Source organism: Vespula vulgaris, chromosome 7, assembly GCF_905475345.1.
Source record: "Vespula vulgaris chromosome 7, iyVesVulg1.1, whole genome shotgun sequence".
Classification (NCBI taxonomy): Eukaryota; Metazoa; Arthropoda; class Insecta; order Hymenoptera; family Vespidae; genus Vespula; species Vespula vulgaris.
Genome location: NC_066592.1, coordinates 8117501 through 8142589, shown reverse-complemented (window position 1 = coordinate 8142589; position 25089 = coordinate 8117501). Strand labels below are relative to the sequence as shown.

Sequence of the window (25089 nt, the reverse complement as noted above, 5' to 3'; positions counted from 1 at the left end):
TTTCTTTCTTTCTTTCTTTCTTTCTTTCTTTCTTCCTTCCTTTTTTTCTTTCTTTTTTCTTTCTTTCGTTCTCTTTTGCTTCCGTTACGTTTCTGCTTTTTTTTCTCTATTTTTTTTTTTTTAGTTCCTATCATTTACGTAAAATCTCATCGCATGGAATTTTTCAATGTTTTACAGTTTAACTTATTATTTCTCTCCTCTGACCATTTATTCGAGGGACTCGTCGAAGACAAATACAAACGACCATCGTTATCGCGTGATTTCGAAGTCATTTATCTAAACACTTTTATGGCACGTGTTTTCATACAAGCCCTTCTTCGTTTATTTGTTTATTTATTTGTTTGTTTGTTTGTTTGTTTGCTTGTTTGTTTGTTATCCTTTTTTTTTTTCCATTTTTTTTAGATACAGAAAACAAAAAAAGATCGATTTTAGGCATTTCTTTAACTTCTTCTTTTTTTTCCCCTTTTTTTTTTTGCTTTATTTTAATCATGATAAGAGAACCCTGCGGTATCATACTAGATATTTAAAAAGTATCGGTCTTCTCTCATTTATTTTTTGTTTATTCTCAAAGTCAGAAGAGTCCATTCTTTTTTCTTGTTTTGTTTTTTTTTTTTTTTTTTTTATTATACCTTTCTTTCTTTCACTCTTTCTTCTTTCTTTTTTGTTTGTTTCTTTTTCTTTTCTCTTCTTTCTTTTTTCTTTTTTTTTTTTCTCCTACAGCAATTTTTAATCAATCCAGATATTATATTTTTTTCGAAAACAATCAAGTCCGTTCAACGATACCCGAAAGTAATTAACGAAAATATAGAAATAAAAAACAAAAAAATCTTTGATTATTTATCATATATAGCACCATTTGAAGAAGAACATGTTAATATAGAAAAATAATGACGATCGATGTTTTCTTCTTTTTTTTTTTTTTCTTTTTTCTTCTTTATCTTTACCTCTCTTCCCTTTTCGATTCATACGAAAATTCATTACAGTAAATAACACGCACAGACATAACGGGTATCGCTGAAAGTCCTTATTTAAACGCAAAACAAATTGGGACGCTCGCATGAACTCGTTTTTCTACACGCTCAATTAATCTTCTCCTTCTTTTTTCTTTTTCTTTTTCTTTTTTTTTTTTTTTTTGAATGAGAAATGGAGAAAAGTAAAAAAAAAATAAAGATAACGATATAAACAAGAAAAAAAAGAAGAATAAATAAATAAAGAAAAAAAAAGAAAAATTCGTGTGTATATATATATATATATATATATATATATATATATATATTATATATATATATACGTTTCAAAAAATTAATTCAATTAATCAAAAAATTATTATCAAAGATTACAAAACTTTTAATAGATTTGGCGACAAAAATGGCGAGCGATTAAGGAACGAGTAAAGAAAAAAGAAAAAAAAAAAAAAGAAAGAAAAAAGGATGGTAGAGCTGTAAGACGGGGGGAAGAAAAGAGAAAAGAGAAAAGAAAAAGAAAAAGAAAAAAAAGAAAAGAAGAACGAGTCGAACTCGCGTCGTACGAAGTTATTTTTTGAAAGACGTCGATCGATATAGAAATCTGAATTTCGCTAGAACTGGTCCAATTTAGACCGTACTCTCTCTCTCTCTCTCTCTCTCTCTCTCTCTCTCTCTCTTTCTCTCTCTCTCTCTCTCTCTCTCTCATCATATGCCTTAGGGTTACGAATGCTTCATCATAACGTTATTTCGCATTATTATTTATAGTATATATATATATATATATAATTTTTTTTTTTCGTTATCAGAATATCCTAAACGAGCATACTCTAATAATATAATATCTACCGTATAACACGGATATACCATGAATTTATTATTTGTTTTTTTGTTTTTTCTCTCATTTGCTTTATATCCGATATATTTTGTGGCCGGCGAAACGCGTACGGCTACGATCGGATATAACAATCGATCAAATCGATCATGTATATATATATGTAACATCAGATAATTATTCGAAAATAAAATAAAATGACATTCGCTTCGTAATTTAAATTCTCTAATATCGTTTGTCGCTTGATGATCGAATGGAATCTAGAAGAGGGTGAGGGTGGGAGGGATGGGAAGGGAAAAAAAAAGAAACAAAGACGAAAGGAGTGACGTTTAAAAAAGAAAAGAAAAAAAGGTAATAATGTAAAAAAAAAAAATACATATATATATATATATAAATAAAAAAAAAAATTAGTACGGATTATCATCTATTTATGATGTGAAAGAAGAGAATGGGCCAGGAGAGGGAGAAGGGAGGGCTGACGAAAAAGTATTATCATCCACAAAATATCGTTTCGTCTTACGTTAATTGGGAATAATAGCGATGCGACGACGATCGTTGGCCACACGAATAAAGACAGCCTGTACACATCTTATTTTAAAGAGTTCACCTCGCGTTAAACACTCTTAACGTTGAAAGTTAATAAATGATTTATCTAGCCTTAAACTTTACGCTGTATATCTTTTTTTTTTTGTTTTGTTTATATATATATACACTATTTACATAGATTTCTCTCGTCCATTGGAACGGTACTTCGCATAAACGTGCACTTATCATTTTCCTTATCTTATTTTAATTACTTACAGCTGACTAATAGAATCAGTATGTCGTAATTGTGAACGTGTAGCAGTTTTGTTTTTTTACCTTTTTTTTTCTTCATTTTTTTTTTTTTTATCTTTCTTTCAGTTTAAACCAGGAAAAATGTTCTCTATAACTTATTACAGTAGAATAAGGTTTTGCATTTTTTTTTCTTTCTTTCTTTTTATTATTACTATTATTACTATTATTATTTATTTATTCATTCATTCATTCATTCATTCCATCATTTATTTATTTATTTATTTATTTATTTATTTATTTATTATTTATTATTATTCATTATGATTTATTATTATTATTATTATTTTTTTTTTTATATTTCTCTTCTTTTTTCGCGCGAGTACTACACGAGAAGAGTTTTTATCTCTACATTAGTTTAATGATTACACGAATTCGACTTTTCGATCATCGATCGAATGGTTTTCTCTCTTTCTTCCTCTCTCTCTCTCTCTCTCTCTCTCTCTCTCCCTCTCTCTCCGTATACATACATGTTTTATTCGCATTTGTCTCCACCTCAAAATCAAATTTCGCAGCATAATTTTTCTTCATTCTTTCTTTCTTTCTTTCTTTCTTTCTTTTTTTCTTTCTCTCTTTCATTCTTTCTTCTTTTCTTTTTTCTTTTTTTCTTTTTTACCACACCGCAGCACAAACATATACGTCAAAAAAAAAAAAAGAAAAAGAAGAAAAAGAAAAAAAAAAAAAGAGAGAGAAAAGAAAAGGGAACAACGAAATAGAAAGAAATGATCAAACGTAAATCTTATCGTATAAATTTTTACAAAAATCAATACCTGCGTCTATAATTAATATTTCTTAGAGTGGCACCAACCCCCTCCTTCTTCGTCTTCTTCTTTTTCTTCTTCTTCCTCCTTCTATTCCTACTACCCCTTCCCTAATCATTTTCCCCACTAGAACGAAAACGTATTTCCATAAAGATTTGTATATAATCGGGTTCAACAAATTAAAAAAATACTTATTCTTATTAATAATTTTTCACATTGACCGTAGACACGTTTACATATACGGTTACTGGCAATATACATATATAAAAAGTACTTTGCTTCGTGGGACGTTGTACCACTCTCTCTCTCTCTCTCTCTCTCTCCCTCTCTCTCTCCCACTCTCTCTCTCTCTCTCTCTCTCTCTTTTCATCTTCATCTTATTATCACAGAATATTAGTACGCAGTTCAAACGAAATAATCTCTATCGTGTATGTATATATATATATATATATATATATATATATATATATATATATATTTCTATATAATCAATGCTTTTCTATAGAAAAAAAAAAGAAGTTAATTAAAGTGGAATAAAAAGATAGAACGATCTGTAGAACTTTACTGAAAAAAAGAAAAAAGAAGAGGAAGGAGAAGAAAAAGAGAACAAAAAAAAAGAAAAAAAAAAAAAAAGAAAGAACACATTTCGCTGGTATAAGAAAATTCGAAAAAAATGTTCATCTTTTTTCTGAAAAAGTTCTTCGATCGGTACGTATCGGTTCGAACAGTCCTATTTTTCGTTTCGTTATCATAATGAAAGAAGTAACGTGACGTACGGGTGGTAAAAATGACACAATTATTATACTATGCCGCATTTCTATCTTCGCACTAATTCTGTTCTCGGTATTCCATGAATACTTTCAACACTTATTTACAACAAGGAAGTCCGACGGATCATGTCTTTAAAAATTAAGCCACCATCCCATTTTTTTAATTAGACCAGATATGCTGGACGAGATCCCATTGTCTATTTGGATGTCGGTACAGCAGGTTGATGCTGACCTGCCATCCCCAGTCTTGGTTGCGAGGAAGCTAACAGTTCCTTGTAGTAAGCGCTGAACTCCGGTGGTAGAAAGGACGTTGCAGCTGCAGGCGGTATCGGAGGTGGAAACAAGCCATTGTAAATGGCAGAGTAGTACATGGGGTCCAACATTGGTAGGAACTTGCCTGGAGTGTTTGGCAGTTGCGAAAGAAAAGCTGGATTGCTTGGTGGCACAGTGGGTATAAAACCGGAGGGTATACTTGGTACACTGTGACGCCGTCCAATCTCTGTGGTCTGTCTTACGTCCTGCTGTTGTGATTGCAACACTACAGGTTTATCACCGTCGCTAATTCTACGTTGCTGATCCTTGCCAGCCTCGCATGTTTTCCTTCTATCTATACCTATTTGTTGTTGAACGTTGTTAGTCATCCTAGGATAAGAAGAATTCACACTATTCAGATGATTTAGATTAGGTACATTGGGTATTACGGGATGCGTGGGTTTCCTTGGTGTATACGGCGACACTGGTTCGTTTCTTCCCGCATATTTCCCGTTAATTTGTCTCCTTTGTGTTACCGAAGGATGATTACTAGTTCTGTTAGGTGGGCTCGGTATTTGCACGTGAGACGACGGTACACTGCTATGATTATTAGTTTTTAGTTTAGGATTGACTAATGTGATTTCTAAATTATTCGATGCCATAGTCCGACTATCGAGAACAGTCTGATAACCGGGAAAAGACGCTCGTTTCGTCGTACAATCGGTTGGCTTATCTTTAATCGTCGGCGATTTCCTCATTTCTAAATTGAGCGGATTAGGCCTCGGCACTACAGGTACCCTAACTATCTCTAGACTCGGTCTTGAGAAAGTTGCCTTTTCGGTTGGCTTTTGCGTTAGATCGAGAACCCCAACGTTTCCACTGAAGTCACTGTTACCGATCATCGGCTGTGGCTGTATCCGCTGCTGCGTAGGACGATACTTTGGAGAAATTAGAATGTCTTTTGGATTTCCGTATACAGTTTTTTCGTTGTGCGCGAAAATTGACCTCGACTGCGTAACCTTCGGTGGTAATATTATTCTCCCGTTAGGAACGTTCGGTGGTAGAAAACGATGATTGGAATTAACCATCTGGGTTGCCGACGCTGGTATCATGTTCGCATTCGCGTATAACTGCAACAATCCAGCATTGTTCGAACTACCAAGATTAATAACTTTACTGTTCGTCGTATTATTGTTGTTCGTCGTAGTAGTATTATTGTTATTGTAATGGACGGGATGTTGTTTTCCTTGGGACTGAAACCGAGGCTGTTGATGATTGGTCTGATTCTCCTGAGGTGATGGCAACATATGTCCTATGTCGGGTGTCACGGTAACGGATATAAGTTTTGGTACCGAATTCGGAGTAACGGAAAGCGGATAAGACGACGGTAACTTATCGTCGGGTTTCGCCGTAGGCTGAGTAGGCGCTACGTTGCTCTGAATCACGCTCGGTCTTGCATCAAGATCAACGGCTGTAACTTCGAGACCGCCCTCTCGCAATATTTCTAATTTTCGTTTCTTAAAACTTGGTATTATTATCTTATCCCTACTCGTATCACTTTCATTTTCGAGATCGATCACCTCGGGTGATCTCGGCGGTACTATCGCCTTCTCCGTGAAGATTGGCTTCTCACCGAACAATGGTATGTTCTCCTTACCCTGTGCCAGCAGAGTCGTTTGCTTAGGATCTAATTTAATCTCTTTCATATCTTTTTCAGGTGGCGGCGTCAACGTTACTACCGTCGATGCGTTCATGGCTACTGTGCTCACTGGTAATCCTGGAGACGAACAAGACGGTGGTACTTGTTGGGACACGAGAGGACTGTTTAATTGCCTTTCGAGAACACTTTGATTCCCGGTTACGATCGTAGGCGTCGTGGAAGGTGTACTACTCGGAGTCGAAATTGGCGTGTTCGATGACGGAGGAGGACTTGGCAGTTGATTGGTTTGCTGGCTGGTTGGTGCTGTATTGTTGGCGATTATTGTATTCAATGATTTCAAACGTTCCGGTTTAACTCTCACGCTACGCAAAGAGGATGTCTTTCCGACTTCTGATTTCGGTTTCTCGTTCGATGGGAATGACTGAAAACATCGATTTCTCCGTTATTATTTAAGAAACAATTTTCGTATCGTTCATTTGTATTTTTTAATAGCGTCATTACCGAGCTCGATAAAACTGCTTGCAAAGGTGGAGTAGTGTTTACAGGCGGTGTTTCAACTAACGGTGGTGTCTCCGATGAACGCGAGTCGCTGGTCTCTTGATCCCCATCCACCGGACTTTCAGATATACTACTCGTTTTCGTACGTCTACCGTGTGTTAATCTCACTTTGGGTTCCTCACCTCTTTGATACCTTTCATAAGGCAAAAGCAACCTGGAAAAAATGTCTTTGTTATTAACAATTCAATTCTTTCTTTCTTTCTTTCTTTCTTTCTTTCTTGTTTTCTTTGTTTGTTTGTTTATTATCATCCATCCTACCTTTCGTAATGTCTACGAGTTATAGTAGCAGCACTGGTGGATCCTGTATTTCCACCGATATCATCGTAAATGGTTTTCCAGAGACGTCCAGCGCTAACGGAATCGTATCCACCGAGTGTCTGTACCTTCGTGTAAAACAGGAACAGATCGACTGTGAAAGAAAAATCAAATCATATATCTTGTCAATTATTGGCACGATTCGTTTTAAACTTTTTTTCTTTTTTTGAAATTATAATTTTGAATCCTGTGCACTACGACGTCGCACAATGATTTATTGTTTTGTATTTTTCTTTTTTTCTTTTCTTTTCCACAGAATTGTTCGATCGATTCTGTCAGATGACACTTCATTTATTTTTCATGAAACAAATCAATAGGTAACAATTTGATTGAAAAATTCCTTTCAAAATATACTGTGTATTGTTAGATTATTCGCATGTAACAAGGAAATGATAACGGTTAGGACAAGTGGAACTGTTAGATCGATAAAAAGACGCGGAAAGAAAAACATCCAAAGAATATCAACGATGGAAAACATTGCGGAACGTTCTAGCGCACACAGACGAACACACCTGCATAAGAAAAAAGAAAAAAAAGGAGAAAGAAAATACCGTGAAACACCAATCAACGAGGAAACAACATGCGATCAAATTTAAAAAAGGATTATAATAGAGAGAGAAAGGATTATAAAAAAAAGAACACAGAGATCGTTAGAAAAGCTTGTTAGCCTGAGTGATCTGCGATAATAATAATAATTTATTAAGAAAACGAATTGAAAATGTAATATTTATCGAAAACTTTAATGCTCCTGATATTTACTGAATATAATGATTGACAATTGAATGATTTGTCATAAAAATAATCGAAAAATTATCTATCTCTAAGAAAAAAAAAAAAAAAAAAACACAATTTGAAAACTAATCGGCTAAGAACGATAAAAAAAAAACGAATATTGATTGAAAACACGGATATAGAATATTTTTGACATTTATTAAAAATAGAAACTGACAATTGGATGATTTCTCATGAAAGGAATCGAAAAATTATAGATTTCACAAAAAAAGAAACATTAATTTGAGAATTAATTGACTAAGGAGCTTAGAATTAGGAACAGTGTCAAAAAAACGAAATTAAAATTTTATTTTTAAAATTTCATTGAAAAAAAAAGAGAGAGAGAGGAAAGAAAAGAATGAACTTTGAATCTGACATTTACCAAAAATAGAAACTCACGATTTAATAATTTATCGTCAAAGAGATTGAAAAATTGTTAATTTCTGAATAAAAGCAGAATAGAATTCGAAAATTAATTAGTTAAGAAACAACGTTAATTGAATTTGGGACGGTATCAAAAAAACAAAACTCTTTTTCCTTTTTTTTTTCATTTGTTAAATTGCTAAATGCATAGACACTTATAAATTAATAATCAATCCACCGACAAAGTCTCAATTTAAGTCGAATATAATGCGAATTATTTTTATTGGATATTTAACGAGAATATCTTTAATATCGTCGTTTCCATTTCTGTTTGTTTCTCTCCTCGAGATAAAAATAAGCAACGAGAGGAAAAAACGATAAACTATCGTCTAAAAATAAAAACAACTGGCAGTGAACACCCGATGGACGCGACCCAATTATTATTGAAAAGAGTAAACAAGCGAATGAACGACGAACGATGTTAAATCGAAGAATAAAGGATAAATTATAGCTTAGTCGAATAAAACAATCCTTGAAGAAAAAAGGATACACTAACAATACACACCCACACACACACACACACACACACACACACACACAGACAGACACACACACAGAGGTTGATTATATATATAAATTAAAAGTTAGTTGAATATCTTGTTCGTTAGGAGTAATAGAAAAAAGAATATATTAAAAAAATGTTCATGATTTAATGACAATGATTCAACAATAATTTTAATACTCATTGATCTAGCAATAATTTTAAGATTATGAAATAAAATATCCGACTTCCATTTAAATCAGAAGTTTAATGAATCTTAACTTTTTTTATGGAATAACTTTTTATATATTTTTTCATCTCAATTAATTAGACATTTTAATCAATTATTCTTGAAACAGTCATTATGGGATTAAAGTTAATACTTATATTTTGTAATAATTTATTAGTTACGTTTACAGTTTTATGATAAATAATTTCAAATGAAAGTAAACTTGAGAGATAATGAAAAACTGAAAAACATAAAAAAAGAAAAACAATTTTACAATAAGTTTAGTTATTATATTAGTGAAAATTCTTGAAAACAAAAACTGTAGAATTGATTTACCATAACCAAAAAAGAATTATTAACAATAAATAAAGTCCAAAATATTTTACATTATGCACAATCGAAGTAATCTTGTAATATTACTTCTTCTATATTTTACATTTTAAACATTTCAGTTGTTACTTGATTAACGAAATTTATAATTCTCAGTTATATGTTCTTTTAAACTTCGGTTTCACCAACATCAGTTTATATCTCTAATTTTAAGTCTATACTTGTTTCATAATTTTTTGATATATCTAATTAATTAAAAAATATATATAGTGAATTAGTTCAATTAATTAAAAGATCTATATGACAAATATAATCATATAATAATCGTTTGAAATCATATATCATTTTATTTATATATATATATATATATTCAAAAAATAATTTAATAAAATGGAAATATCCAAAGGAAAAAAGAAATAAATAAATAAAAATAAAATAAAATAAAATAAAATAAAATATCAAATGATTATAGTGCAAAGGATTAATAATAATAATAATAATAAAAATAATAATAAAAATAATAAAATTAAAAAAAAAAGATAAACATGTATACTGACTTTGCCTGTATCCCAACAATGGCATCTTTCCAACTGGTGTGCCTCGTGAATTCATGAAATTCTGTACATCGACCATAAACTTTTTTTCTTCGGCACTTGTTTTGCGTTCGCTTCGACGTACACCCGCCGATGGTGGCCTTCCAACAGGAGCTGGTATCAATTGTTGACTCGAATTGCTCAACGCACATTTTGACGAAGAAGCAACCGAAGCTTCACTCTCGTTACTGGATTCACCAGGTGAAGCACTTCGCTTTTTACGTTTCCTTCGTGGCCGTCCTTTCAATTTAGGCGCTGAAAATTCATTTCGATTATGACTAAATTTTCGACTTTGTTTATTCATATACAAGATCAAATTGTGTCAATAAAATTTATATAATTTAATCGTTTTCTTAGTTTTCTTTATCTTTTTTTGTTTTTTGATATTTAATTATACATTTGTATTTATGCATTTTGTTTAATAATTTTTATTAATTAATAAATATTTTATATATATATATATAGAGACTATTTATGTGTATATATATATATATATATATATATATATATATAGAGAGAGAGAGAGAGAGACTATTTATATATATATATTGATTATTTATTTATATATATATATATACGAATATTTTAATCAATGACACGATTACGTCAATATTGCGTCACTTATATTACATATCGATACTATTATATTATAAACACTGAACATTTATTTTCAAATATCGATTAAATGTTTAAAAATATTCATAAAATAAATAACAACCTTAATTATAATTATACGATATATATAAAACTATTATATCATATTATGAAAGAAGATACAATTCTTGTTTCCTTCTTCCTCTCTCTTTTTTTTTTAATTTTCTTTTCTATTCATTTTCGATTTTTCGAAATAATTATCTTCGACCAAAGTATCTTTGCACATTCTGAAATTTGAAAATCAAGTCGCCAATGAATCATCAATATTTTCAAAATCGCAAGAGATGGCGAACAAAAAAAATGTTAACTACGCGCTAATAAATTTAATTCTTAGAAATATCTGTGTAATATTGTCTATAAAAGACGAAGTGTTTAATTAGCGTAATCGTATATTATCTCTTACGTCTCTTCTCATGCGAATGTGAATACGTATGCATACGTGCACGTTTGATGGAAACATTAATTAAAGCAAATAAACAAGTCTATAAAAGATTTACGAACGATCGAGAATCGCAGGTATTATTCGAGAAATTTATAAACATTCTTTTAGACACAGATAATCTTGTTAAATATCTTGAAAGATTGAAGATCGATTAAATTAAAAAAAAAAAAAAAAAAAAAAGGAATCTCCAACGATGATTATTCGTTTCTTCTTTCTTATTTCACTTCAAACGATGTCCTATTTAAAAAAAAAAAAAAAAAAAAAAGGATCTTGAAAAGACCTTGAAATTAGATAATTCTTTCTCGAAGAAGTGTCGTATATATTAGATAACAATATCGCAACGTTTTACCTTGAACACCACTCGATATAATAATACTATTATAGTTACATTATAAAATTAAATTATTATAGTTTTACATAATATTTTATATATATAATTATTTATAGTTATGTTACAATTTTATTACTTATTTATTAATAATAAGATCATATATATGTACATATATATGTAATTGCATGATATATATATATATATATATATATAGATATGTACATATATATACGTACAATACGATTATAATACGCATTATATATAACAATAAATTATTGAAAAAGAACTAATGAATTAAAAATATATAATTATGAAACTTCCAAGATAAAGATATAACGATCATAATTAATAAATATCATTAACAAATATCATCTATTCATGTATCATCCTCCCTCGTCATTTTTTCCCTTTCTTTCATCTTTTATTTCTTTTCATCTCTTTCTTTAAAATCATCAAGAGATTAGTCAGCAATTTTGCGCGATTAAAACACAAAGCCAAAAAAAAAAAAAGAAATGGACTACACCTCCATCACGTATGTACGTACGTGTATAACTACGTGGCCTTTCCTTCGATGAAAAATTATCTTCCAAGTATTACGATATTCGCGAGAAAAAAGAAATTAGATAAAAGAAGAAGAAGAAAAAAAAAAGAAGAAGAAGACACTTACATCTAGATACACCCGATGTTGCATCTTTTTTATCCTTTATCTTCAAATAGATGATTCGATTCTTGCGAATCTTCATGATGATCGGCATAATTTTTCGCTGACGCAATAAAGCGACACCGATATTAAACTCGGAAAAGCTCCGAATATCAAATAATTGATTTCTTAATCCTTATTTTCTTTCTCTTACGATATCTTTATTATTACAATTTATACTTGGAACGAATCGTTCGCAAAAATTTGCAAGTCAATACGATCAAAAAGAAACTTTATAACCTCGACGTGATCGCTCTCCCAAATATACGTACGTGTTATACGCGCACACACACGTATACCCATACGTACATACATAAATATATAGGTTAGGAACACGCCGTCTTTCCATTAACGTACGTACGCGATACGTTGATACTGGCGACCGGTCCATCGACTGATGAAAATAAAAATAATCTTACGATTGAAAAATGTTCGACGAAATATAAATATTTCTTTAGAGATCATATTAACGTTATGAATATAATTTCGATTATATAATCGAAAAAATATTTTTTTTTTTTTTTCTTTTTTTTTTCTTTTCTCTCTCTCTCTCTCTCTATATGTATATATGTGTGTATATATGTATATGTATATATATATATAGGAAAAATCAATCGAAAGCTTTCTTTAACTATCGACACATTTCTTGTTCTTTATTTTTTTCATATATCAACACGCTTGGACGATTAATATAATTTCTCAATTTCCTTTTCAATGGAAAATGAAATGTATAAAAACTATTGACGTGAGAACGAAGAGACGTGAGAGTTTTCAATCAATTCTTTCTTTCTTTCTTTCTTTCTTTCTTTCTTTCTTTCTTTCTTTATTATATTTTTTTATTCATCGACAAAAACAAACCTATCAAATGCTACTTAGACTTAACGTCTGTTATAACCAATTAATATCGTAGTAAACATTCGACAATAGTCGCTTACTTTCCATTGGTCAAGATAATCAACGAATCTTATTGTCTTGTTATCGTAGCAAAACCAATAGGATCATTTCGTATAATGATTTTTATTTTAATGATATAATGATATACGTTTTACAGTAAAAAATGTTATCGTTGGAAATAACCATATCGCATGATGATAGTAATAATAAATATTTTATATTTTATGATCTTTTTTATATTCAACTACATGTGGATATATATATATATATATATATATATATATGCATATTAGTACGTAAATAAAAAGTGTTAATCATACGATTCGTAATACTTTTCATTTATTTCTGTCGTTACACGTATGTAAATTTCTTTGTGTAATATAAATTATAGCATGATGATTATAGATAACATAAATAGATCATTCAAAGTTGTAAGAACTGGGTTAGAATCACGAAATTAGAAATAAATATATATACATACATATATACGTGTGTGTGTGTGTTTGTACGTAAGTATGTATGCATATATGAATGAGTAATGTATGATGTATGTATGTATGTATGTATGTATGTATGTATGTATGTATGTATGTATGTATGTATGTTGTATGTATGTATGTATGTATGTATGTATGTATGTATGTATGTATGTATGTATGTATGTATGTATGTATGTATGTATGTATGTATGTATGTATGATGTATGTACGTATGTATAGGTTTAATGATGAAACTAAAAATATACAGGACCAACCAATAACTTTTAGTGATAGGTTAAAAGATGTTAGGTGATTTTGAAACGTCAATCACTCTTTTTTTCAACAATTTGTTAAGATAATTTTTTTCTTATAGGTTTCAAAATTCATTAACCTAACCATAAGGAAGTATCGAAAAATCTTGAAAAAAAAGAGTGATTGTGTTATATTGAAATGATGCAATGTGCAATGTAAATATTTCGTGTCGTGATAACAGAAAAAAAGTTGTGAATGAAGGAAAATAAATAATGTTAAAGAATTCATATATACATATATACATACATACATATATATATATATATATATATATATATATATATATATATGAATATTTTGGCAAAATTAAATGACATTTACGTAAAAATTAATAAAAATAATGTATCGTGAATTTTTATGTAAATTAATTCTACATAAATATTAAAATTAAACGTTTCATTTGCATTTATTCATTGTTTATATTTAATTTACAATTTGTCTATATACAATAGGAGATCAACAATCATAGTAGATTGACGTTAAGAACATTTCATAAAAATTTTAACAAAAATGACAAGTAGAAGAAGTAGGAGGTTAAGATTTTCTTCTTAGTCATCTTGAAGTTATATATAAGTACAATTTATCTTTCTCTTTCTTTCTCTCTCTCTCTCTCTCTCTTTCTCTCTCTCTCTCTCTCTCTCTCTCTCTTTCTTTCTCTCTCTTTCTCTCTCTGTTTCTCTCTCTTCCTCTCTCTCTCTCTCTCACTCATTTTTAACTTACATTATACTAATATCAAAAAATAGCGTTTAAAATTGCATGAGAACTTTAACGTGTATTATTACAATTTGTCATATCATTATTGACACGATATATTTAATTAAATCGTTACGAAGTATCATTCGATACGATAATCATTGAAATAGAAAGTTATCACATTAAAATTTGAAGCTAATAAATATTTCCTCGAAAAAATTTATGAACACCCACGCACACATATATATATAATATGTTATAACATATATATATATATATATATATATATATACATAATGTTATGACGTATATATATATATAACGATATATAAATAAATAAAATGATATATCGTAATATAAGTTTATTTTGAATGTATATAGTTTATAAACGTACGAAATGAAATTTTACCTAAATGGTTGCAGAGTAGTTCATGAGTCTCCAAGTCGGGATAATCAAAGGTATCTCTGCAGAAGAGTACACGCGTTCCAGGTGTAGCAGTGAATCCACCGAGTGCAGCAGCTACCGAAGAACAAAGCCAGGAAGGTTCTGCACCTTCCAATCTTCGTAAAAGTGCTCGATATCTACAATACCTCGGATACGAAAGTACAACCACTTTGGTTTGACCGTCACAATCGGATTTTTTCGAAGAACTTATATTGCTCTCGTATTCCTTTTGTTGTTTGTCAACGTCAGAAAAATCGATTCCAGGATCGGTCAACACCTGAGGTTGAGGAATTTCGTATCTCGGTGGACTGCTCTCAGGAGAGGATGTTGGTGTTGGTGAACTCGGGTAAAAAATTTCACGACCCCACGACCATTCCAACGTAGGTGATAACCAGGTAACCAAGTCGTGAACACGGACAACAACTTTTTCAGATATCGTCAACACCTCGTCCTGTAAAGGAAAACAAGAATATTATTTCGTTTTCATTTTAACGATATTTTTATATTACCTACGAATGTTTTCTTATCACGTAAGTATATTTCCGATTGGAATTTTATCATTGTAAGATAATCGATTTGATCGTACGGTAAGTCGGTAAGATCACGTTTTCTAGACAAATTTTATCGACGGGGATAAGCATCAAATATCGTTAGAAGATAAAACAGATATCAATAATATAAGTCTCTTCCTTATCGACATTTCAGTCGGTCACTCATTTTATCGTTTATCCATAATTCGATAACGAATTACCGACGTATCTATTCCAACCTCGAAGAAATTACACAAAATTATACCAGTAGCGCCGATAATGATCAGTGTTTATTGTTAGTTACATAGTTATTAATACAACTTTATATTATTATTCTCTAACGGATCGTTATCCATTCCGCTTTAGAGAATAATTTAATTGCCTCGACGGATACCTCGTAGCGACGTCGTAATTACAAGGCTTATCTTTATGTTCGTCAAATACATTAAATTTCTTCTCATTCCCGATGCAAACGGATAAATAAAGAACGTACTTCCGTTTTCCTAACTACCACTCATACTCGAAATAACTGCGATAATGAATAAGAAAAAAAGCAGAAAAAAGCGGACGACATAATTTTCTCAAATAAAATTCTCGGAAGATAATGGAACAAAAAGAAACAGAAAGAGAGAAAAATAAAATAAATGAAAGAAAATTAACGAAAGGAAATAAATAATAGAGAGAAAAAAAAAAGTAATGAATTGGTATACCTTCGTTTTAATAAAAATTTTAATAAAATGATCGAATAACGATCGAGATGAATTTATTTCAAAATGGCCGACATGTTGTTTTCATCCCGATAAAAATTCCTTCTATAAAAAAGACCACGACGAGAAACGAATGGTTTCATCCATATACCAGTGATGTATAATACATCGCTAACAATTTGGGAGCCACTGTTGCCCGGGTTATACTTTCATCTTTTAGCTTCGTGCTCATCCAAGCCTCGTCCCTCTAATACATAGACACCTACATAACTACTACATCACCGATAAGCGTTCCCCTCGCAGTGTATTCTTTCTGTACGCTATTCTACCTGCTCCCACTCCTCTACCACCCTTTCCCTATTTCTCCTCCAAACCTCCACGCCACTCATATATTTCCCTCTCTTTCTACTTCGTCTCTCTGACAACTTTTCTCTCTCTCTCTCTCTCTCTCTCTCTCTCTCTCTTTCTCTCTCTCTTTCTCGCACGCTCGAGTGAATTTAAAAACATACAAACTTTATAAAAAGTAACATGGAAAATGACGAGGGATGATGATGGTGGTGGTGGTGGTGGTGGTGGTGGTGATGTTGATGGGAGTATTGGTGGGATGGAATATTCCGAATAAGCATAAATATGCTTTCGAAAGTAAAAGCAAAGGATGACGATAAAAAACGAATAATAATAACAATAAAAAAAAAGAAATATATGAAAGAAAATGAAACGAGACAAAATTGAAAAAAAAAGAAAAAAAGAAAAAGGAGAAGAGAAAAGAAAAAAGAGGCTAACGATAATCCTCTCATCTCACTTTTTTTATTCTCCTTTGTCTTTGATCGTTCAAAAATTTCCTTCCTTTTCCTTTTTTTTCCTTCCTCTACACCCATCCTTCCAAGCAAGGTGTCAGTCAAAAATAACAAATTTTGTTACAACGAGAGGGAAGAAAATGAAAAAAAGAGAAGAAGAAGAAGAAGAAGAAGAACGCAAAGAAAAATAAAGAAAGAAAGAAAGAGGGAAAGAAAGAAGAGAGAAAGAAAGTATGGCGTCTCGTATCAGAAATGAGAAAAGAGAGAAAAAGAAAGAGAGAGTGAGAGAGAAAGAGAGACACAGACAGAGACAGAGACAGAGCGAGAGAGAAAGAAAGAGAGAAAGAGAGAGAGAGAGAGAGAGAAACAGAAAGAGGTCGTTGCTCCTTTGTGTGTATGACGAAACCGATGAGCCAGGAGGCCTTCTTTAATAGAGAAGTCAAGCCACTCCTCGGTGCTGCATGCATATGTATATCGTACGGTTCACGCGAACGCGAGTGCACTCGACGCAGCACCGTCATTTTCCGTAGATCTCCACCCCTCTTCAACAGGCTCGCGCTCAAACATACATACATATATACATACATATATACATACATACATATATACATACATATATACATATATACATAAACATGCATATATGCATACATGTATACATACGTACGTACATATATAGATGCAACACAACAAACATACGCAAAATACACAGAGAAAGAGAGAGAGAGAGAGAGAAAGAGAGAGAGAGAGAGAGAGAGAGAGATCTCTCCCTCACCGTTCTCTATCCGTGTCTTGTGTGTTGTGTTACGCTCTCGTTCGCGATGTTACCGTCAATTATTACCGTCTATAAATCCTTTCCTCCTCACACCATGGCAGCACACTCGAGCCAAACTGTGAACTTTCTTTCTCGTTATTTTATTATCGCGAATATATATGAACGACCACTCCTCGTGCGGATTTATTTATCGTACCAAATGAAACAGTATCCACGGTATCTTCCCTTTTTATATTTTATCTTCCATCTTTTTTTCCTGGTTTCCTTCTCTCTTTTTTTTTTATCTTTCTTTCCTCTTTTCTCTTCTGTTTTTTCGTTCGTTCGTTCGTTCGTTCGTTTGTTTATTTATTTGTTTGTTCGAGTTTTCTTTTTCCCTTTTTTCTTTTTTTCGTTTTCAACTTTCCTTTTTCTTCTTGACCTTTTCCTTCGCTTTTCTCTCTACACGCCGATCTTTAAACAAATTTTTATGAATAAAGTAAAAAAAAAAAAGAAAAAGAAAAGAAAAAGAAAGAAAGAAAAAAGGAAATGAAAGCTTACGAGGACGCGCTCGTAAAATTAATTTTTCTTCTTTTATTCATCCCTTTCTTTCTTTCTTTCTTTCTTTCTCTCTTTCTTTCTCTTTTCTCCTTTTTTTTTTTTTTTGAATAACCGAAGAAATTACCGTCAAATTACATTGCTTCTCGTATTCAAACGAAGAAAGAGGAGAGAAAGAGAGAGAGAGAGAGAGAGAGAGAATAAGACGAGATTCGCAGGAACGTCATTTAAAACTTTTAAACTTTCTCTCGACATGCTCGCCACCTTTCTGTACATACATACATACATACATGCGCATGTATGTGTGTAGGTGAGAAAGAACATCCTGAGGAATCCTCGAGAGGAGGTTTGAAGGAAAGGAGGAGGGAAATGCAGTTCGTCGATGTTACGATAAAGCGATAGAGCACTGTGCCACGTGTTGATAGAAATAAACCGATGTACTCGCGCACCGTCGACGTTAACGTCGGTATGTGACTCTTTCCTCCCTCTCCTCATTCACCACCAACATTGCCACCACCACCACCATCGCTACCACCAACACCACCACCATCATTGCCACCACTGCTCCTAGATGCACTCAGCACCCTCCTCTTTCTCCTCCTGCTACTACTACTCCCTCTCTCTCTCTGTCTCTCTCTCTCTCTCTCTCTCTCTCTTTCTCTCTCTTTCTCTCTTTCTCCCTACTCTACCCCATCCTCCTTCTCCTCCTACTCCATCTCTCAATGGCTCGCTCTCTCGCACGCCGTCGAATCAAAGTGGAAATGTATTCAGACGTTGCTATGGCGATTCGCGCGAGCCCTAAACACACCGATAACCTATCAATTTCACTGATACCAACGAGAATGTTCAAATATCAATACGTTTTGTATGTATCTATGTATGTATATATGTATTTATATATGTATTTATATATGTATGTGTGTATGTATGTATGTATATATGTATATATGTATGTACGTACGTACGTACGTACGTACGTACGTAGGTATGTATGTATGTATGTATGTATGTATGTATGTATGTATATATGTATGTATGTATGTATGTACGTATGTATGGATAGATACGTATGTATATGTATACGGGTGTATGCAGGTCCAGTCGGAGAATCATGCGAACCACAAAATTTTTGAAAGGATATTCTTTTTCTTTTTTAATCCTTTTTTTTTTGTTTTGTTTTGTTTTCTTTCCTGTTTGCATTTTTTACGTTCTCCTCTCGTTATTTCCTTTCTTCTCCCCACTTTTCTTTTTAATCTCGCAACCGATAAATTTCATTTATCGAAAAGGAAAAAAGGGAAAAAGAAAACGAAATGGAACGATATAGAATATATCGAAATAATAAAATAATTATACAATAAAAAGGAAAATATATTTCGATCTATTTAAAATACGTTCGTGAATTAATTAATATTCCGAGCGAACAATTTTCTTCTCTCTCTCTCTCTCTCTCTTTTTTTTTCCCCCCGCGAACTAACTTTTCATATATGACCCGATTTAATAATTGGATTAAAATCTACAATTTAAAAGCGCTTACGGTTACTACGTCAATCTGAAACAAAAAGAGGAAATAACAGAGTACCAAAAAAAAAAAGGAGGGGTAACAAAAAAAGGTATACCGAATTTAATTCATTTACTTTTTTCGGCCAGGTCGACACCCCCGGTATTTTATTTTTCCTTTTTATTTTCTCTCTCTTTTTTTTTTAGATATTTTGTATTTAATTGGAAAATATTTTTATCGTAAATATAACAAGCGTCCGGTTCCCGTAGATCGTGCTCAATTGCGCCGTAGCGTCATTTGCGAGAGAGAGAGAGAAAGAGACAGAGAAAGAGAGAGAGAGAGAGAGAGAGAGAGAGAGAGAGAGAGAGAGAGACAGAAAGAGGGAGAGAGAGAGAGAGAGAGGGAGATACGTTTTAATAAAGCAGAGGGATGATACTCGAAAGATTCGCGTTGCCCGAAGAGTATACTCGGGAAATAGCTACGACGACCGCGAAAGTTTCTACCGTGAAAATTTAATTCCACGCTGTTTCTCCTTCCCCCTCTCCCCCTGTCTCTCTCTCTCTCTCTCTTTCTCTCTTGCTAACACCTACATATATATATATATATATATACACACACACACACGTACACAACTACATTCGCTTTTTCCATCAGGGAACTTTGCAAGCGAATTTTATTAACTTATATTGAAAAGATTTCTCTCCCATTTTCTTTATCTCTATATTTATTTATCCAATAGATCTTTGGAAAAGATTTCGTTACGTAAATCATTGAAAATTCAATATAAATTGGACACGTACGAAACGGGGAGTAAATCGTTCATTATCATTTTCGGTACGATTAAAACGACGAGACTTAGTGTATTCGAACGAAAATCAGGACAAATCTATACACCATAAGGCCATATTCCCAATCGAATATCTCTGGTTACTACTACATACTACCAACGTCGAAAACTACCGTACGAACAAGTACTCATTAGCGATCGTTAGGAAGTATATTGATTTTTGTTAACGCTCGTCGTTATTCATCGTCTATTGATTACTTAACAACGTGTAGATAATAAATAGTAAATCAAATTTGTCGATCGACAAATTATACGATCGATGTAATAATTGATGTATTTAAATCAATTGATTTTGAGATCGAATGAAAAAATGAAAGAAAAAAAAAAAAAGAAAAGAAAAGAAAAAAGCATAGATCAATGAAATATAATTGAAACGGGATAAAAAGAAACCGTGTGATTAATTTTCTGTTTAATATATTATTGTTATTATTTTTATTATTATTATTATTTATTCATATATACTTTTTGTCGGACAATTCGACGAACGTACACACACACACACACATACATAAAAAAGAGAAAAAAGGAAACGAAATAATACATTTGTAAAAACTATTGAAAAAGAATTCACGATAGGTTGAAATGTCCGAGCCGCAGTCATTGTTTTATTGATTTATAGTCGAGCGTAATCGAAACGGAAAACTCAGTTTTGTTCTCCCTCTCCTCCTCTTTCCCCTTATCATTCTCCCTCTCTATCTCTACCTCTATTTCCCATCCCCTTCTCCCATGTTAAAACTAATTATTATCATTTTCATGTTCCTTTCAGATATAACTCCGACAAAAGCGAACTCAATGGGAGATAGATTTTTATTAAATTATTTCAGTCAGCACCGAAGAGTAATGCAAAATAATAAAAAATATTGGAAGAGATCGTATAAATTCGTGATACTGCAGTTGACATATTCGTCGAGCGTACATAATACATTCATACGAAGTGTACAGTCGAGCAGTAGAATGTATGTAGCCGATGTCGGGGCAGCGGTTCTCAAACTAACCCGAAAGATTTATCGTGCATTTTATTCGTTCGAACAACTCTACGACGACGTACACGTACGTATATACATGCATATGTACATATATGCATCTATGCATGCATGCATGCATGCATGCATGCATGCTTGCATACATACATACATACATACATAAGGTACCATTTCAAAGAAAATCAAAATAAACATCGAGAATGTGTTGCCCGACGTAAAAGACATTTTATCTCTACAGTTTTCTTACTGATTTTACAAAGGATATAAAAGAGAATAATTCAACGTTTTTATGTATAAATAGGTAGATCTAATTTTAGTAAATTATCACAAAGGCGCGGACTATAATAATAATAATTAAAAATGTCTATGTATTTATATGTATATATATATATATAAATTAAGTCGTAGGAAGTAGCGTGTAAGAGAAAAGGAAAAAAGAAAAAAAGAAAAGGTAGAATCTGAGTAAGGATAGTACGCGAAACGAGAAAGAGTAAGTAAATAAGAAAGAAGAAGAAGAAGAAGAAGAAAAAGGAAAGAAAAAGAAAAGAAAAGAAAAGAAGGAAAAGAAACGAATGAATTTTCGAACGAATAAGAGATGGATCGATTAAAAATTTGAAGAAACTGAGAGCCACTGGAGGAGCATAAATCATTGTTAGATTAAACCCTGGAGCACTAGGAGTCGGTGGACGGGGCAATGGGGTACGTTTTCAGGAAATATAGGGTGACCCGAAAGTTCCGAAATATATTTCACACGCTGATTTCGCGTATTTTTCGACGACGATAAAGACGTGCTCGAAGGACGTGTGCTCGTCAACAAAAAATAATAAAAAAAAAAAAAAAAAAAATAAGAAAAAAAAGGAAGAGAAAGGAATGAACGAAAGCAAAATGAAACAGAACGAAACGAAATGAAAAAAAAAATTATACGCGCACAAGAAAAACAAAAGAAAATATAAAAGGAAGAAGAGAAGAAAGAAAAAACAAAAACAAGAGTAAAAAGAAAAAGAAAAAGATCGTCTAGAGTGTTTTCAACGATGAACGTTCCAGGTATATAAACTGTCAATGAGTTTGTACGTGGTAAAAGTTGGCAATTAGTGAGTCAGCGTTAATTAGGACAAGTAGAAATTTCTCCTTATAACCCTTAATCCACCCTTCCTCCCACTTGTCGTGTTTCGTTCAATGTCTTTTACGAAAAAAAAAAAAGATAATAATAATAATAAATAAATAAATAAATAAATAAATAAATAAATAAATAAATAAAAAAGAAACGAGAAAACAAAAGATACAAAAACAAATAAAATGAGAGATAGAAAGATAGAAAGAAAGAAAGAAAGAACAAGTTTACGTTTAATTCGAAGTAAGAGAAAAGTCATGCGTTTCCTTCGTCTGCAATTCAATGTGGACATATAGAGAATAAAAACAGTGCCACTTTAGAATAGTAATGTGTACAAGAGCTAAGAGGGATTTGATTATGCTCGGTGGTTTACACACTGTATTTCCGGATCGATCGAGCTTTCCCATCCCTTTACTTACCCCCACTCCTCGCCACTATATACCGTTCTCCTTCTCGTTTTAATACACTCTTGCTAGCTCTCTCTTTTTCTCTCTTTCTCTCTCTTTCTCTTTCTCTCTTTCTCCCGCACGCTCGCTCGCTCGCTCGCTCGCTTTTTCTACCTTTCTATTTCTCCATTTTTTCTTTTTTTCTTTTATATAGTACCATCCCCGACCCGTGTCTTTCCCCATACCTTTGGAGAAAATACTTTTGAAAGCACTACGGGAACCGATGTTTCGGGAGATTGTAATATAAAATACGTCGAAGTAGTGAAGATGAGGGAATGATAAGAGAGAAAGAGAGAGAGAGAGAGAAAGAGATGTATATATCAGACAGAAACAGAAACGGGAGTGAGAGAATGAAGATAAATATTTACGCAAAGTACGTACGTTCAAAACTTTACATTCAAAATATTGAAATTAATGTATTCTCGTAAAGGGACAGGAGAAGAGAAACAAAAAGAAAAAAGACAGAAAAAAAGGGAAAAAGAAAAAAGAAGAAGGAAGAAAATTCTCAGAGTACAAGAAGGAGAATCACTCTGGCAAGTTAAACGCGAATATAGAGGTTAAAGGCAAAATTGCTTCTGCTCGACGTTCTACGAATATCAATACGTATATATGTATATGTATATGCATATGTATACTTAACGTATACATTTGTACCTCTATATATAAATGTATATATATATATATATATTTGTGTGTGTACACACAGATACATACACACATAATGATATACGAGTTATATAGAGTTGTAAATTATTACGGAAGACTTTACCAAATATATCTTCAAAATCAAATCAGGAACGTAGAAAAGCTTAATAAACGAGCTTTAAATAACAAACGAGCTTAAATAACAAACGGATCGATTTGCGAATCGATCAATTTGATTTTCCCTCTCTCTCTCTCTTCGTTTCTATCGTTTGTATTTTTTTTATTTCTCTTTTCTCGAATATCACAAGCATGGAATAATGAATTTTATTGAATTTTGTCGGAGAACCATCGTCGCCACCCTCCCGTTTCACCAACATTGCAATGTATGAATATTCAATGTCCGAGCGAGCGTTATTTATTTATATATATTTGTTCGAAATACGTTTTTATATACATATTTATAAGTTTCCTCTACGGCAGACCACTATCACTGACTCTCTCTCTCTCTCTCTCTCTCTCTCTCTTTCTCGCTCTCTCCTTTAATTTTCTCTATCATTTGGTATATATTATTTCGACCTTTACGCCATCATTCGATGCATAACGAATAAATATAATATTTATAAGGCTAAAATACATATATTCTTTTCTTTAATTTTCTCCGTCGCGTTTAACAAAGTTTATCACAGCGGACACTAACACGGAACGTCATATCTCCTAATATTCGATGCATAATCAAATATAATATAATATTTTTTCATTCTTTCATTCTTTTTCGTTTCTTTTTTTTTTAACTTTCTCTCTCTCTCTCTCTCTCTCTCTCTCTCTCTCTCTCTCTCTCTCTCTCTCTCTCTCTCTCTCTAACGCGTGGCCATATTTTCATATCTTTTTTTTTCACTTCTCTCTTTTCTTTCATTCGTTCCTTTTTCCTGGGGAATTTTTTTTTTCATCCTTTTTTTTTTCATTCGTTCTTTTTTTTTTCTTCTTCCTTTCAAAGAAAACCTTGATATCATCCTTCTCGTCATTTCCATATTCCAATACGATGTTATTTCGGTACTTTAATACTCCTCGTTACAATCCCTCCCACCTTTTCCTATCTACCGTCCATTATCCAACTTGTCACATTATACACGCGATCGTATGTCATTCAAATGGAATAGTCAACTTACGTGCATGTGTGCGTAAATACATGTTATATTAAACACACATATAGGACAGATATATATATATATATATATATATATATATATATATATATATATATATATATATGGCTGTTACTAAACTACTACATATCTTACATTAAAGGCATATTTCTGCACAAGCTATGATCACAAATTTCAGATATGAAGCATATTAAACTAATTTGATATCTCTTAACCATTACTACCATCCTTCTTTCTCGTCTTCTTATTCATTTGCTTTCTTCTTCTTCTTTACTTTCTTTCTTTTCTTCTTTTCTCTCTCTCCTTTTTTTTTTCTTTTTTTTTAAATA

At 32.1% G+C, this 25089-nt stretch overlaps 1 protein-coding gene across 3 annotated transcripts in view; it reads right to left on the bottom strand.

Annotated features, from left to right (window-relative positions):
* Positions 1 to 25089, bottom strand: part of LOC127065421 (uncharacterized) — a 160079-nt gene continuing 134990 nt past the window's right edge. For all 3 annotated transcript variants that reach the window (XM_050997737.1, XM_050997736.1, XM_050997735.1), the window contains 5 exons: positions 14689 to 15175; positions 9739 to 10029; positions 6891 to 7041; positions 6576 to 6786; positions 1 to 6495 (listed from right to left, as the gene is read on the bottom strand). In XM_050997737.1, coding sequence (XP_050853694.1) covers positions 4360 to 6495; positions 6576 to 6786; positions 6891 to 7041; positions 9739 to 10029; positions 14689 to 15175 — 3276 coding nt within the window. In that variant the 3' untranslated portion in view covers positions 1 to 4359. The remainder of the gene's footprint in view (positions 6496 to 6575; positions 6787 to 6890; positions 7042 to 9738; positions 10030 to 14688; positions 15176 to 25089) is intronic.